The sequence below is a fragment of the Peromyscus californicus genome, unplaced genomic scaffold (genome assembly GCF_007827085.1).
Source record: "Peromyscus californicus insignis strain IS unplaced genomic scaffold, ASM782708v3 Scaffold_10__1_contigs__length_136768540, whole genome shotgun sequence".
In the NCBI taxonomy this organism is placed as follows: Eukaryota; Metazoa; Chordata; class Mammalia; order Rodentia; family Cricetidae; genus Peromyscus; species Peromyscus californicus.
Genome location: NW_026294391.1, coordinates 48,645,470 through 48,663,691, shown reverse-complemented (window position 1 = coordinate 48,663,691; position 18,222 = coordinate 48,645,470). Strand labels below are relative to the sequence as shown.

At 36.6% G+C, this 18,222-nt stretch overlaps 1 protein-coding gene across 1 annotated transcript; it reads left to right on the top strand.

Annotated features, from left to right (window-relative positions):
* Nucleotides 1-14,687: 14,687 nt before the first annotated feature.
* On the top strand, nucleotides 14,688-15,703 carry LOC128114863 (melanoma-associated antigen B18-like). Its single transcript, XM_052745192.1, has one exon. It carries the CDS (start codon nucleotides 14,732-14,734, stop codon nucleotides 15,701-15,703), a length of 972 nt encoding a protein of 323 aa, XP_052601152.1. The 5' UTR covers nucleotides 14,688-14,731.
* Nucleotides 15,704-18,222: the final 2,519 nt, after the last annotated feature.

Below are 18,222 nucleotides of genomic sequence, written 5' to 3'. Positions count from 1 at the left end.
ACTACACGCTACTTTGATAAAAGCGTAGACCCACTATTTCTGAGAGTTACGGCTCCCAGAGCTGGCGGAAAACGGACCACCACCATGTTGAGACGCTAAAGTGGGCGGAGCCAGCAGCCACAGCGCTGTTTCGGTCTTAGAATGCTGTAGTTCAAAGCAATAGGTTCACAATAAAACTGATTCAGATGGAATAGGTTATAATGTGTGTAAAATGTACGTAGGCTTAAAAGAGAGAGAAAAAAGAAATATATACAGTTATATAAACAAATAGTTTTTAAAAATAAAGTCTTTAAAAAAAATTAAAGGTAATAAGCCACGTAAAGATGGCTATCACACAGAAAATCTGGATTATGTTGTCTTTGATATTCGTAACTGAAGAAAAACATTTGATTGTAAAAGCTGTTGAGTTATGCCAAAATATAAATTTTAAAGGGACCTTGACTTCAAAATTTGGATATAAAGGATATGTTGCTTTGGAAAAGAGTCTCTGCTTTTCTTTCCACAGAAAGCCAGAGGCTATGGATTTGTTCCAGATTAAGATACATCAGGTTTGGCCAGCCAAGACCCCCTGAAAGGTCTCCAATGACACCATGGCCCAGATGATCCAACATCCAAAATGGTTTCAGGCAACTGGCTCAGATGATACACCCTCATGAACTACTCCATAATCCTAAAATTTTCTTTGTGTCCCCATAAGATAGAGTGCCCCCTTCCAGCAGGAAGTAGTAAGAAAAGCTACGCCCAAATTCCCAAATATACCAAGCTGGCTTTAGAGATGGAATTGGCTCACTCCCCCTCCAAACCCAGACATATTGCTTAAAAAAAAAATGGTTAAAAGATTCTTGTGTCCCAAATCAGAAGAGCCCTCTGATGTGGGACAGAGAAAAACCAATATTTTTATTTAAAGCAGGTTGATTATAAATACAATCCCTTTCTAAAGAAAAAAAGGGGATAGTTTAGATATGATAGGATGAAAGGGTAGATTAAGGAACCTACTTTTAAAGAGTAACAACTTGTTTAAAATGTTTTACATTGCTATAGATTTTAGTTTATTGATACAAATTTAAACTTAATTTTGTTATACTGTATACATATTTCTATTCTTGTTTGAGGTATTATGTTTATGTAACTCATTTAAAATTGTAATGGATAATTAAAAAATAGATTAATAGTTAGTCATCTATGATAATCATATTTGTAGCCATGTTAGTTAAGTCTTCTAGGTATACATAGATATATTCAAAGACCCACAGAATATGGCATTTAAAATGTTTTAAAAATTTAGACTTTCTGGACAGTGAGACATGTCTGCTCCTGACAGCACCGATTTACTTCAGAGAGGAGTATGGGCATCGAAGACACTCCATATGGAGTTTATCTTCACCTTGACAAAAATAGCCATTTTGCAAGAAACTGTTCTTGCCTGGACTGCTTGATCAACTGGACATACAGGACCCATAGAAAGGTGACCACTGAACTTTGCTTGACAAAATGGTCCTTCAGGTTCCTGCTTTGCAGAGGAAACTGCCAGACATTATGCAGGACACAGAGAAAAGTGAATAAGAGACTCTAGGCCTGTGGGCTGAAGACAGATGCCCCAACTTTACAAGAGAACTTTGAATGACTGTCCAGGCTGTCAGCTATCTCTGTCTTCCCTACAAGACTCCCGAAAGTTGCTTGCATCCTTCTCCCATTTCTCAGGTAGTATTATATCCTTCTGAGGTCTTTGATGTGGTTAAAGACTAGATACTTACAATTTTCCTTAGTTATGATAAAAGATAAGTTCGATATAAAACCTTAAACTCACAAATATAAGATAGATATCTTCTTTTATATTGTAACTATAATTCTTACTCGATAATTATTTTGTTATATGTAATATTACTATGTTGAAGTTAAAACCTTCCTTTTTGAAAAAGAAAAAAGGGGAAGTGCTGTGAATATCACTCGATATAAATAAAGCACTGATTGGCCAGTGACCAGGCAGGAAGTATAGGCAGAACAAGGAGAGAGGAGAATTGAGGAAGGAGGAAGGAAAGGGAGACCAGCTGGAGCCACCGCCAAGACAAGGAAGATGTAAAGTACCGGTAAGCCACGAGCCACGTGGCAAAATAAAGATTAATAGAAATGGGCTGAATATAAGAGTGAGAGCTAGGCCGGGCGGTGGTGGCGCACGCCTTTAATCCCAGCACTTGGGAGGCAAAGGCAGGCGGATCTCTGTGAGTTCGAGGCCAGCCTGGTCTCCGAAGCGAGTTCCAGGAAAGGCGCAAAGCTACACAGAGAAACCCTGTCTCGAAAAAACCAAAAAAAAAAAAAAAAAAAAAAAGAGTGAGAGCTAGACAATGATAGGCCTAAGCTATGGCCAAGCAGTTTAAATAATGTAAGAGTCTGTGTGTTTGTTTTATAAGTGGGCTCTGGGGCTGGCGGGACTTGGTGGTGGGAGCTGGAGAAAAATTCTCCAGCTACACTACATTACGTCCTTATAGGCATTGCTATTATTATTTTTATGTGAGTGTGAATAGCTATAAAACATGTAGTCTATTCAGAAAATGAATTTAATGACAATAAGAAAACTGATATTTTCCTGAAAGATTTCAAATAACTTCAACAAACTTAGTGTCATGTCAGGAAACTCTTAAATAAAAGAATTACTACGAATCATATAGCCTGACTTAAAACATACTAGTGTGCCGGACGGTGGTGGCGCACGCCTTTAATCCCAGCACTCGGGAGGCAGAGCCAGGCAGATCTCTGTGAGTTCGAGGCCAGCCTGGGCTACCAAGTGAGTCCCAGGAAAGGTGCAAAGCTACACAGAGAAACCCTGTCTCAAAAAACCAAAAAAAAAAAAAAAAAAACATACTAGTGTGGTTGTAGGCTAAGCTTGTTTTCGTGTATGTTTTACCACTTCCATAAAAATCTATGTCCTAAGTACCCCTGTTGCAAAGAGAAGGACAGACACACAGAGAAGATTTGTGCCCTTATTGAAAACAACTAGGTTAGAAGATATCATAAATAAAATAGTCCTAAGAGCCTCAGAACATTCCATCCAAACACCAAAAATTACACAATCTTTTTGGCAACCCATGAGGCTTTCTCTAAACTAGGTAATATACAGAACAACAACAAAAAGAAGCATTGAGAAATATAGAAAAATGAAATAATTTATTGTATTTTATCAGACCACAGTGGGGTAAAACTAGAAATCAATAGTAAGAGAAACTAGAGAACATACACAAACTCATGAACAATGACCAACACCTTATTGAATGATGAATGGGTCATGGATAAAAGAATGAGAGCTGGGAAGATGGCTCCCTGGTAAAGTGCTTGCTGCACAAACACAAGGACCTGAGTTTGAATCCCCCAGTACTTATTTAAAAAGCCAGGCATGGTTACATCTGTAACCCCAACACTAGAGACCGTAGAGAACAATGGTCCTCAGAGCTCTGTGGTTGGCCTGTGTAGACAAAGCAGTGAGCTCCAGATTAAGGTAAAGACCTTGTCTCAAAAAGTAACCTAGACCAGGTGTGGTGGTGGTGCATGCCTTTAATCCCAGTGCTTGGGAGTCAGAGACAGGAGGATCACTGTGAGTTTGAGGCCAGACTGTGTCTACAAAACAAGTTCCAGGACAGCCAGAACTACACAGAGAAACCCTTGATTCCAAAAACTGAAAAAAAAAACAATGAAAGTAATGTAGAAACTAATAGAGTGAGACGCCTGATATTAATCTCTGGCTTCTACTTGCACATGCATAGCCAAGTATAGCTGCAGACACATATGCATATGCATGTATCACATATAAAGAACATGTGCACAGCACACACACACACACACACACACACACACACACACACACACACACACACACACACACGTGGATTGGGGTGGAGGGGGAGGAAGGGGAAGGAGAGAAGGAGAAGAGGGAGGGGGAAGAAGAGAGAGAGAAAGCAGGTGCTGGAGAAATTCAAAAGCAGAGACAAAAGAAATCAAAAAGAATAATCTTTTTAAGAAGATGGAATAAAATGAAAACACAAAATCAATGAGACAGAATGAAGGCAGTGGTGAAAGGACAACTGAGAGCTCTAAGTACTTATATTAAAATCTTAGAAATTTCAAGGAACAATGCTCCTTTGAGGCGTGGAACACCAACAAACAAGCCACATGTAAAAATCCACAGATGAAGTAATTAAAGTCAGGGCACAAATCAATTAAATGGAATGAAAAATATATACAACAAATCAATGAAACCAAGAGTTAGTTCTTTGAAAAGATAAACAATAATGAGAAAAACAAAACCAAGCTTACCCGAAGAATAAAAAAGAGTTCAGTTTTTGCAGATGTTGTCATAGTCTTCATGATTTCAAATGTACGTAAACAAACCCTTTTATGTCTGGAAATAGCTGTTTCTCTGGAGTCACCCCATACATCTGGCCCTTTCAATCATTCTGCCTCCTATTCCCATATAGATACCCTGAGCTCTGAGGAGAGTAGTGTAGTAAATTTTCGCATTTAGGGCTGATTGCTCCAAAGTCTCTGACTCCCTGCATGTTTTCCTGTTGTTGTCCTCTGTGTTAGTGAAGAAGCTCTTCTGATGAGAGTTTAGCTGTAAATATCACCATGAGTGAAGTAACTCAGACCTAGAAAGACAACCTTTTGCATAGTTTTTCTTTTTTTTAATTTTTTCAAATTTACTCTTCTATCATATATTACATTCCAACCACAGTTTCCCCTCCCTCCTCTCCTCCCAGTTTCCTCCACTTTCCCCTTCCCCCCAATCCACTCTTTCTCCATTTCCCTTCAGAAAAGGCCAGGCCTCCCAGGGATATCAACTAAACATGGTATAGCAAGTTACAATAAGATTAGGCACTTCCTCCCCTATTAATGCTGGACAAGGCAACACAATAGGAGGAAAAGGGTCCCAAAAAGCAGTAAGGGAGTCAGAGACAGCCTCTGCTTCCACTGTTAGGAGCCCCACAAGAAGACGAAGCTATCCAACTATAACATACATGCAGAGTACCTTAGGTCAGACCCATGGAGGCTCTCTGATTATTGGTTCAGTCTCTGTGAGCCCCTATGAGCCCAGGTTAGATGTTTCTGTGGGTTTTCTTGTGACGTCATTGACCCTTATGGCTCCTACAATCCTTCCTCCCCCTCTTCCACAGGATTCTCAAGTTCTGCCTAATGTTTGGCTGTGAAATTCTAAATCTGTTTCCATCAGTTGCTGGATGAGACCTCTCTAATGACAATTATGCTATGCTGCTGTCTACGAGTATAGCAGAGTATCATTCGGAATCATTTCATTTCGCTTTATTTTGCCAGTTATGCTTGTTTCCATCCTAGGTCTCTGGGGTATCTAATTTCTGGTTCCAGGCAGTATCAGGGCCTCCTTCTCATGGTATGAATCTCAATCTGGACCAGTTATTAGTTGGTCACTCTCAATTTTTGTGCCACCTTTATCCCAGTACATGTTGAAGGCAGGACAAATTATAGGTTGAAGGTGTTGTGGCTAGGTTGGTGTCTCAATCCCTCCATTAAAGCCTTGTCTGGTTACAGAAGATGGCCTGTTCAGGTTCCATGTCTCCCATTACTAGGAGTCTTAGCTAGGGTGGTGGTGACATGATTTTTCTTATATGTAGATGTTAGCTTTTAAGCCTTAGATGGTGTGATTCCTTCAGAATATCTACAGAGGTCAGATGACCAAGGGGAAGGAGATCTTTCAAGGAAGGGAAAACAAAAAAAATGTTATTAAGGTAACAAAGGGAAAATTAGAATAAGGGAATTAGCCAGGCAGTGGTGGCACACGCCTTTAATCCCAGCACTTGGGAGGCAGAGCCAGGCAGATCTCTGTGAGTTCGAGGCCAGCCTGGTCTACAAAGTGAGTTCCAGGAAAGGCGCTACACAGAGGAACCCTGTCTCAAAAAACCAAAAAAAAAAAAAAAAGATTCATGTGGAAGCACAAAATACCCCAATAGCAATAGCAAACTTTAGTAAAAAAGAATATTGCTAGAGATATCAACATAGTTGGATTTTTAATTATATTACAAAACCATATGAACAAAAACTGATTTGTAGGCAAACGAGATAGAATAGAGGATTCACAAAGAAGGCCAAAAAGATATAGCTACCTATATTTTGTCAAAAATACATATCAAAGAAAAGAAATGAAAGCCTTTTCATTTGGTGATAGGAAAACTAAAGAATAAAATTAGATTCCAAAAAATCAACTCCAAATTAGGTCAAAGGAGTTTTTTGTTTGTTTGTTTTTGTTTTTTCTTTTTAAGATTTTAATTTTTTTTCTAATGATGTGTGTGTGTGCGTGTGTGTGTGTGTGTGCGTATTATTTGCATGTGAGTGCAGATTCCCACAGAGGTTAGGAGCATAGGGGCCCCTGGAAATGAAGTTAGGAGATTGTTATCTGATTGACATGGTTGATATAAAATTAACTCAAATCCTCTTAACCACGATCTTTTCAAGCCCCTCAAAGACGTATGATCTGAAATTCTAAAAAGGTTAGAAGAAAAATTAGAAAAATATTTCAATATGGTTTCAAGAACATTCTGAATAGGGCTTCATTCATTCAGAAAATAAGGACAAGTATTGATAAATGTGATCTCATGAAATTAGAAAGCTCTTCATATCAAAAGAAACAAATAATTGAGCCTTTCAACTGGGGAAAACTCTTTTGGTATCTGTGCATCTGACAGAGGATTAATATCTAGAATACATAAAGAACTCAAAAACTAAATTTTAAAAAACAGATCAGCCGGGCAGTGGTGGCGCACGCCTTTAATCCCAGCCCTCGGGAGGCAGAGGCAGGCGGATCTCTGTGAGTTCGAGGCCAGCCTGGACTACAGAGTGAGTTCCAGGAAAGGTGCAAAACTACACAGAGAAACCCTGTCTCGAAAAACCAAAAAAAAATAAATAAATAAAAAATAAAAAACAGATCAATCCAGTTAATTAATGACCTGATGAAAAGGACAATTCTAAAAAATTGAAACATAACCAATAAATATATGAAAATATATTCATCCTCACTGGCCATATGAGAATTGCAAATTTAAACTGTATTACTTTTTCTATCCCACACTAGTCAGAATGGCAGTCCTTAAGAAAACAATTAACAAAATATATTGGCATGCATTCAGACAAAAATGAACCCTAACATACTAATGGTTGGAATACAAACTAGTCCATACAAAACAGCCATACCACTCCTGGATATTTATCCCATGGATTCCAGGTCAGCACATCACAGAGATACTTGCCCATAAATGTTTATTGCAGTATTATATATAATTGATAAGTTATGGGGTGAATTTATGTACCCATCAACAAAGGAAGGGGAAAGGGAAATGGACATATACATAATGGAAATTTTTTTTAGCCACAGGGAAGTATGAAATTATGTCACTTTCACCAAAATGGATGCAGCTGGAGATGATCATGTTAAGTGAAGTCAGCCACAGAATGACAAATATCATGTATTTCTTTCATTTGTGATTCCTAGATTTTATATAAAGTCAAGTACGACAGGAACGTATAAGTAGAACTACATAGGGGGAAAAAAGGACAAATGGGAAGAAAGATGGTTAAGAAAGGTAAGGATACAGGAAGATTGTATTCAAATATACATTATACATTGTATGTCTGTGGGAAATAACATTATTGAATATTACATAAGTATTAATTATATATATCATATATTTGTGTAAAAATGTTCTTATATAACTTATGAGCAATTAATATAAATTAAAAACAATATTGAAAAAGTAATATAGTATGAATTTAACAATGGCCAAGTGCTTCATAATAAATCTCATTAATTAATAGGTTGCTAGTTTTTTTGCACCAAGGTTATAAAATAAATAATGGAATTTTCTTTATAACGGTTTTGAAGTAGATGTATCTGGCTTAGCTCTAGTGTGGTTATTATTACATGGTCTTCTTTCATCTTGATGTCTATCTTTTGGTTGTTTATCTCATCAATCTACAAACCATGGAAAGAAAACAAAAGGAATTTCATTCAAACATTTTTAAATCTAAATTAACTTTTGTTTTTGTTGGTGCTGTTGTTTTTGAGGCAGTATCTTGCTCTATATCCCATGCAGGACTTCAATTGCTATCCTCCTGATCTACAGTCATGCATCAGCACACTCTGATAGATTTATTTTCAACTTACAAATAGAATTGTGAATTATTAATTGGGTAATATGGGTTTTTTATATATAAATGTTGCATAGTGTCCAAATGAGGATAAACATACCTATGTTCACTACAACTGTATAATGTTGGTGAAAAGTTTTAATGTTTTGATATATAAGTTTAAAATGAAAGGTTAAAGCCATTTATGAAGTTTTGCAACATTATAAATAAATTTGTATACTTCTATGTATTTTTTATCCTTTATGATATACTTCACTGCCGTGAATATCTCAGAGATTTGTTTTATAGTTACACTCACGTAAAAGCATCATATAAAAATTCAGGTTAATATTTACCTAGCAAATAATTCAAAAGTTATATTTGAACCTTCAGATTATATCTAAAGTTTAAAAGCCAATGTTTCTCCTCACTTAATCCGACATTTCTTAGGAATAATAAATAACAACAAATATATTCTTGCCTAATCAGATATCTTAACTAACTGATTAAATAGAGATGCAACAGAACTTGAATTTAATAACTCTGGCAAGATTTTCTTAAATTCTGAAAAAAACCATGATCATGTCTAAGCAATGAATAAGTTAATTAATTCAAAGATTGTTTACTTATTCTGAGGAAATAAAATTTTAATATCCTATGCATCCTAAGGCTCAGTGGTTCTTTTAAATCACATACAACATTATTGCAATAGAAACCATAAACTATATACAATGGAAAGTACAAAGGAGCTCTTTGATGTAAATGCCAAGCTATATACATGAATAACAATAAGATTATATTAATAAAAATAAAAGTGTCATAAACTTGATATTTTTGTATTGCAAAAAGACATTTTCTTTTCTCTTAAATAAATTTTAGGACATTAAAATTATATTTGTAAACGCTGACATTTTTAAATGGTGTACAAACTGAAATCAAATTAGAACTAATCAGTGAATAGTCAACTTAATAAGAATACAAATGACTTAGTTTAGAAAAATCCAGTAAAGCAATTTTTTGAAGATAGGATTATACCATGTAGCCTAAGATCCCCTGTATCTCAGTATGTAGACCAGGATGGCACTGAACTTGCAGTAGTTTGTCTCTGTGCCCTAGATGCTGAACTTATTGGCATGTGTGGCTTGATAACAACTTTCAGTTTGTATCCTAACATTCGTTCTGTGTTTTTTCTTCACATAGCACTGTGATGCCACTCTCAACAGAGTATATGCTTTATGCTGCTTGTTATCTATACATCTGACAGAGGATTAAGATCTAGAATATACAAAAAACTCAGAAAACTAAAGGTAGTAAATTAAGCAACCCAATGAATAAATGATCTAATGAAATGGATATTTTTCCAAAGTTGGCAATACATTTTTTATATAAAGCAAATAATGAATTTCATTTTTATTTAGCCCAAATAGATGCTATAATGAAAACTCTTGATAATAAAGTGTTAAATTTTTATAGAATATATTTCTATAACATTCACCCTTCTATTGTGCTTCAGACTTAATATTTCACACAAATTAATTTATCTATTAACATTTAATAAGTATTCACTACTTTTGCTAATTAAGGATGAAATGTATATTACATTTTCATGGGAACTACACACTCTGGAAAAGCATGTGTTTTACATACTCTACTATGAATATATTTCTCTGCTCATTCTTTAAATACAGAATTCTTTTCATATATCTTTTTTCATTCTGTACTTTCTTCCTTACCAATCCCATTCAGATTATTTCTTCCACTTTCAAATACTTACACATGACTTCTACTGCATATCTCAAGCCCAAACTTCTCTTCCAATGTTCAGGTGTGTGTTTCTACTTATCTGATATCTTCACCTGAATATTTATCAAAATATAAATGTGATTTTAATATAACATTTTCCTATTGAATTTATAATCATATTTCTACATTAAATTCATTCTCATCATTCCCACCTTCTGTGTTTACTGAACACTGAGAGAACTCTCAGTTTTAGTAGGTGATTCAACTGTGAATGAAGTTGCATATGCTACAGATAAAAATAGATGTTCTTGACATGGTCCCCTCATACACCATTCTTATTTAAACTAATACATAATTCTTGCAAATGCTACTCAACATTTTGCCTCCAAATCTATTCAAATTACTGCATCTCAAATTCCAGCATGCTGAAATAATGTAAGTGTATCTAAATCTAAATCTGTTTCTTACAATATTGTGTACATTTGTGTGTGTGTGTGTGTATGTGTGTGTGTGTGTGTGTGTGTGTGTGTGTGTGTGTATGTGTGTGTGTGCATGTGTGTGTGTGCATCCTACAAATGTTTATTTTTACATTATGGCCACAGTAGTCTTTTTTTTTTTTAATCAAAATACGCATCGTATCAGATTGTCCCCTTGCTTTAAAATCTTTACTGGATTTTTATTGATTTTGTTTCTTGTTGTTAGTATAGAGTTGCCTCACTCACTTTGCATTCATGCTGCTGACTGTATGAGGCAGATCCTTCCCTCAGGCTTCCGCCCAGGCAATTCCTTAAAAGAAAGAGTCCTCAAACTTCACCCCGTTGTTTGCAATCTAGATGATAGTCATCATTTTTCCAATTGTAAATGCTAATTTTCCAGGATAGCCTTCCCAAACCTGTTGGATCACATAGTCTTTTATGGTTCTATTTCCATATACATTTCTTCATAATATTCAACAATTTGTAGTATGTATATAAATGTGTTTCTCTTGGATTTATATCTATCTTTTCTTTCCTTGATAAAATTAGTAAGCTCCATGAGGCAGGATCTGCTCACTTTTTACTTACATTTTTATATTCAGCCCTTTGTCTATTATATGGTCAAATTATATTGCCAAACAATAACTTTAGACTGAAATATGCGTTATATATTCTGTAGACCAGAAAATATTAAAATGGGAAGAAGTTTTATAAGGTTGAATTATTTATTTATTTATTGTTTTCTGGAGACAGAGTTTCTCTGTGCAACAGCTCTGGTTGTCCTGAAAATTACTATACAGACCAAGCTGGCCTTGAACTCACAGAGATCCCCCTGCCTCTGCCTACTGAGTGCTGGGATTAAAGTCATGAACCACCATAGTTTGGCATGAGGTTGAATTTTTTTTTTTTTTTTTTTTTTGGTTTTTCGAGACAGGGTTTCTCTGTGTAGCTTTGCGCCTTTTCTGGGACTCACTTGGTAGCCCAGGCTGGCCTCGAACTCACAGAGATCCGCCTGGCTCTGCCTCCCGAGTGCTGAGATTAAAGGCGTGCGCCACCACCGCCCGGCGAGGTTGAATTTTTTATTCAAGGTGCTTAGACTAAGATCATATCCTTGCTCTAAAATACATAAATCTGACTCTGAGAATCCTATCTGACTTGAATAAAAAATATAGTTAATTTTCCACCTGATAAAAGCCATGGGGTTTCTAAAAGCACTAAGCTAAGATAATATTTCCTATGGGTTTTTCAAGTTTATGCTTATAACAATTCTGTCATTGACAGAAATCTTATAATAATGCATTAATTGCTTTCATCATCGTGACTATAATATTGATTTAATAATTGGGACTAATGTCTGGCAATTATTTAATTATTAAAATGATATGTAACAACAGTAAGTATTGACCAAAGCTGAATACAGTATATGAAACTAAAGTTATTTAGATATAAATAAAGGAATCTTTCTCATTTCTCACAATCTTCTTTTCTAGCTCTTTTTCATTCATCCTTTGCTGCTTTCATAACTTTGGTAAAGTTCTCCCTTCAATGTCTGCATTGCTCAACTGTAAGCGTATATTTTAGTACAAAGAATAGCGATCATTATGAGCCTCACTGTATAATCCAGTTATACTTTATATCGATAAACCAGTCTGGGAAACTAGTCTGATTAAAATTTTCTTTCTTAGGACTTACATAAACATACGGCAATTAGTAATTTAACCTGCCCTCTAAGTAGCCAATGCATCCTAAGAGGCCAAGCTTTAAATATCCCATTAAAAGTGGAAACACAAGCAAACAACAAATTCAAACACTTTATTTGATCGGATTTTAACTGTCTCAACACCATAACACACAAACAATATTTGTAAACGAATTAAACTTTTATCTTTGTTCTTTCTGTCCTCTTTTTCTTCTTTTACTGTGTACTAGAAATTGTACCCAGGGCTTCTCACATGGTAAGCAAGTATTGTATTACTGAGCTACATCCCTAGCTATATCCCTTGCTGGTACAAGTCATTACACTATTCTTAAGATTTTTTAAATAACACTTTATAGGTAATATGCAAAAGCCTCTAGTGTTTGAAATAATTAACTTTGTTTCTTTTCCCCTTTTTAAATCCCTAAAATTTTCACTTCCTTAACAAAGGAAAACTTTACCACTAGTTAGTTACAACGTATTATATTATTATTAGTTACAAGCTGTTGTCTTTGTTCAACAATTTATTCCCTCTCAACAAAATTAGTATCATTGTTCTTGAACTTTTTGTATAATTTATGTGTTACCTACAGAATGTAAGTTTCTTCTTTTGTTTTAATAAGTATCACTGTTATGGTTTGGATAAAGAACACTCCTTTAAAGACCTAAAAGGATATCATCTTATCCTCACAGTTTCCCTCTGTTTATGTTTCCTGGCTACCATGAGATAAGCAGCACTCTCTTACCATGACCTTCAGTTTCTATGTTTACATGTCATCGAAGACAGAGAAACAATAGAACCAGATGTCAAAGTGTTAGCCAAAATAAACATTTTCTCATTTAACTTGTTTATTTTGACTATTTTCTCACAGTGACAAAGTTGATTAATATAAGCAGTGACAAAAATAAATATTATATAACAAACTAACATAACAGATACTGAGGCCCACGCAGGTTTTGGCAGGTTCACAGGTATGCTGCATTATCACTGAAAGCCAGATGTTCTAGTTGAACATGCCATGGAGTGCTCTTCATTGTGTTATATTATCATTGTTCTACTTGTGAAAATACTGTCAGATAAATGTTAGCTTACTGCTTTTACATTTAAGCTATTCCGATAGAAAAATGAATGAATGAGCTGTATACCCCATTGATTTCTATTTAATATGCTGAATACATATAGGCAGGCTCATTCATTTTTATAAAAGCTGACATATAGAACTTAGGAGTAGAATAATGGTTGGCAAAACCTGGGGAGACTCAGAGATAGAGAGATGAACACAGGCCAATCAGTGGATACTAAAATAAAAATTTATGCTGTCCTAGTGCACAGTATGGTGACCATCACCCAAAATTACACTGTGTTTTAATAAGCTAGAATTAAAATATATTTTACTACAAGTAATGTTTACTAAGATAAATACATTTGTCTTAAACATTACTTAATACATACATGTATTGAACCTTTACCTCATATCCTATAAGTATACATATTTGTTTCCTATATCAGCTTTAATTTTAAAAAAACACCCAAAATATTTATAAGAAGAGACTTAACAAAAACACATAAAATCTTTATCAAAGCCAGTTTGAAAATTTTGTGACAGACTAAGTAAAGGGCATTCCAATTCATGTCATAAGATATGTCTATTTGTGTTGAATAGAGTATTATTGTTCAGATACCACTTAAATTGTTTGTATATTTAATGTCTTACCTGGTGCAAAGGTTCTACAGTCAGCAGATTGTGAATATCTCAGCACTTATAATGGGTCATGGTAAGATACTGAATGAGGACTGATAACACTCGTCATCCACACGAGACGCCCCACAAAACTCCACTTCTGTCGTCTGTTGTGAAACGTATCAGGAATGGCCACTAAATGTAGGCTTCAAATTTCATAGTCAGTACTCCAGTGAAATGAGATTCTGGATCTGAGGCAGGTGGACTCTGCTCATGAGAGTGAAAAATTCAAGCCACAGTGAAAAGTCAAAGAAAAAAAAACTACTAGATTCCTGTGAAGCACCAACCTTCCGAACAATGATTGACTGATACAGTCCCCTACTTCCGTCTGCGCCTGCGTGGTTTTTTTTTTAAAAGGGCTGTGTGGGCGTGACCGGAAATGGATAATTAATATCCGCTTTTCTTCAACTGCCGTTATTCTCCGCTTTTCTTCGAGGCCCGTGAAGCCTTCAGGAAGCTGGTTTGAGCGTCTGGTGAGGAATCTTAGGAACGTCCCAGTGTCAAGGTATCTTCTGGAACCCTCTCCCCACAGACCAGAGGCCTTCTCAAAGAGACCTGCTCCAAATTACCCTATCCTACCCCTGCTGTTTAATTCGGGTGTCTCTGACTACTGCCGTTGTGCCCCGATACTTCCACTTGGGAATCGGGGATGCAGTGTGTATAGAAGGAGGCAGCCTCTAGCAAAGAGAGAAATAGTACTGGTCAGGAAGAAAGTTAATATTTTGAGTTGAAACTGAGATGACAAGGTCTAAATCTCCCCTTCCCTTTTGGGTTGCTAAGTCAGTATGAGGGAACCCGGCGAGGCGGCCTTTCATGGAGTAATGGCAGCATCTACCAACAGAGATTGTATAATTATTTCATCCTCTGTTTTCCAGGGTGACCTCTTCCTTAACCTGTTTGCAGCACTATCTGTGTTCCTTGCTACGAACATCATGCCTCGTGGCCAGAAGAGCAAGCTCCGTGCCCGGGAGAAGCGTCGCCAGGTCCGTGCTCAAAATGCACTGGAGGAACAGGCCTCTCCAGGTCCTTTCTATGAGTATCCACATCAATCTGTTTCTGATGCTGGTATGCCTACACCTCCCGACATGCTGCAGGGAGCACACTGTACCATTTCAGACACTACAGGTGCCCGAAACCAAGATGAGAAAAGTTCAGATGACTCTGATGACACTGTGGCCTGGAATAAAGATCCTATAAACCGCAAAGTAGTCTTACTGGTGCAGTTCCTGATGGATAAGTATCAAAAGAAAGAGGTTATTACAAAGGCAGATATGCTGAAATCTGTTGTCAAAACATCGAAAAATGACTTCAGTGAGATCCTAAAGAGAGCCTCAGAGCACATGGAACTAGCTTTTGGTGTTGATCTGAAGGAAGTGGATCCTATCAGGCACTGCTATGCCCTTTTCAACAAACTAGAACGTACCTTTGATGGAGTGAAGGGTGAGGAAAATATGCCCAATACTGGCCTATTAATGATGGTGCTGGGTGTGATCTTCATGAAAAATAACTGTGCCTCTGAAAAGGATATCTGGGATGTGCTGAATATGATGGGTGTATATGCTAACAGAAAACACTTCATCTACGGAGATCCTAAGAAAGTTATCACTGAAGATTTGGTAAGGCTGAAGTACTTGGAGTCCCGAAAAGTGCCCAACAGCAATCCTCCATCCTTTGAATTCACATGGGGTTCTAGAGCCCAGGCTGAAATCAGCAAGATGAAAATCCTGGAGTTTTGGGCCAAGATCCATGATACTACACCAGATGCCTTTGAAGCCTTGTATGAAATAGCTGTGAAAGATGAGGAAGAAAGAGCTCGAGCCAGGTCTGCAGCCAGGGCTCGCACTGCTGCTATGGCCAGTTCACATTCAAAAACCATCACCAGCAGCTCCTCTCAGGCTAAGTAATAGCTAAGGCTATTTCCTCACTATTTGTTTGTAATGGTCTTTCAGCTAACTAATAGTGAAAGGTTAATATGGGCTGAGAGGAACAAGTGATTGTATTTCTTTTCTGTTGTATATTAGTAACTTCCAGTTTTACCTTTTTCTCTCTTTTAATTCTAGGTTATATTTTATACATTGAAGTCCGAGGAAAATTTCCTGTGTGGAAATTAAGGACAGTGAATATTTTAAGTAGTAGATGGGCAGCATAGGTATAGAAGGAGCACAATGAATATCATCATTGCATTCCTCTGCCATATTTGTTACTTTAAATTTCATTTTGCTTTTTGTGTAATATTTCAGATGTTTTTTTCAATTGGCTTCAATGCCTTTAAATGTAAAATTATTAATGAGTTTGCTTATACATTTTCTGCCCTTTAATAGTTTGAAGCTATTCTGGGGAAAGAGGGTCACTTTTATTTAGGGGTGTGGCTACTAGTGAGTTCTCCATGTTTCAGTGGATGAACCCACACCTATGCCCACATGGGTAGCATTAACTGGACCTAATTTTTAAAAAAAAAAAAAAAAGATGAGAAGAAAGGGAGAAGTCTACATCAGTTTGAATTTACTAGTCTGTTCAATCTTAGGGTTTTATTGGCTCAGTGACTAAAATCTGAGTCAAAACATAGTCAATGTCAAGTTAAATAATGAGATAGCAAAAATGGAAAAGAAAATACTTAGAGGATAAATACTTAGCTTTTGGTTTTCTTTATTTCACTTTGTTTCATACAAAGAAAGTATGTATTTTTATTTGTTTATCTTACTGAAGAGTATAAGTGTTAATAAAGTATTTTAAACTGTAATTCATGCTCATCAGTTTATTCATTAACCAAAGTTAATTAGCATCTAGCCTTTGATTGTTTTTTGTTTTTTTGTTTTTCTGTTTTTTTGTTTTTTTTTTTTTTTTTGGTTTTTCGAGACAGGGTTTCTCTGTGTAGCTTTGCGCCTTTCCTGGAACTCACTTGGTAGCCCCGGCTGGCCTTGAACTCACAGAGATCCGCCTGGCTCTGCCTCCCGAGTGCTGGGATTAAAGGCGTGTGCCACCACCGCCCGGCTGCATCTAGCCTTTGAAAGTCATTCTGTTAGAAATGGGGAGTTTATACATGATGGGAGAGGGAAAATCAGTTTTCTCCAATAGAGTAACACTGGGTATATCAACCATTCCTGCACAGTCTTCATGTTCAAAAGTAGTTGAACAATACATAATGGATCCCACTGTTGTTGGGGTTTTTTGTTTGGTTGGTTGGTTTGGTTTGTGTAATCAGAGGTAGAGCTTTCTGTCCTGTCTGCCCAATTATACTCAGCAGTTGCTTCCCAAATTATCACTAAGAGGCTTATATTAATTATCAATGCTTGGCCAATAGCTCAGGCTTATTACTGACTAGCTCTTATATTTAAATTAACCCATTTCTTGGCATTTTGGAACATATTCCCTAGGGTTGGTTACCTTGTTCAGCCTTGACACAGCGGGGAGGGGCTTGGTCCTGCCTCAACTTAGTATGGCAGACTTTGTTGACTCCCCAAGAGAGGTCTTACCCTCTCTGAGGAGTGGATGGGGGTGGGAAGGGGGTAAGAGGGGGGGTGATAGAAGAGGAGGGAGGGGAAACTGGGATTGGTATGTAAAATGAAAAAAAAAACTTTTTTAAAAAATAAAGACGTCTCCTCACCAAAAAAATTAACCCATTTCTATTAATCTATGCATTGGCCCATGGCTTTCAGGTCCTTTGGCATCCTGCTCCATGGGTGTCTCACAGCGTCTGCCCTGACTTCACCATTCTTCACCTCTGTCTTCAATTTGATTGTACTGCCTAACCTTATTCTGCATCACCATTGGCCAAACAGCTTTATTATCAACCAATGAGGGCAACACATATTCACAGTGTACAGAAGGATATCCCACAGCATTTCTCCCTTTCTGTCTAATCAAAATGAAAGGTTTTTAACTTTAACATAATAAAATTATATATAGCAAAAGTGTTATCAAGCAAGAATTACAGTTACAATATTTAGACCATTTTTATTTGATAAAATTAGAGAAAACATTCAATTATCTATTTTATTTTGGTGGGTCTAAAGTTTTATATCTAATTTACCATTTATCACAACTAAGAAAAACTATAATTATAACTATCTAGTCTTCAACTCCATCAAAGACTCCAGAAGGATGTAATGTTACCTAATGACAGGTACATCAGGCTGCCTGGATATTCACCCAAAGTTTCTCTGTAGCATTGGGGCATCCATCTTTGGCCTACAGGCCTAGCATATCTGAAAGACTTTTTTCAGAAACAGGAAAATTTGAAGGACTGTCCTACCTTGTCTTGGCAAAGTTTGGTAGTTGCTTTCCTTTGTGTCCTGCTTCTCTAGATTGGACAGCGTACTTACTGTCAGCAGTTGAGGCAAGGGCATTTTCTTGCCTAATATGCCAGTTTTGCCAAAAAGAAAATAAACTCCATATGGAGTGTCTTCAGTGCCCATCATCCTCT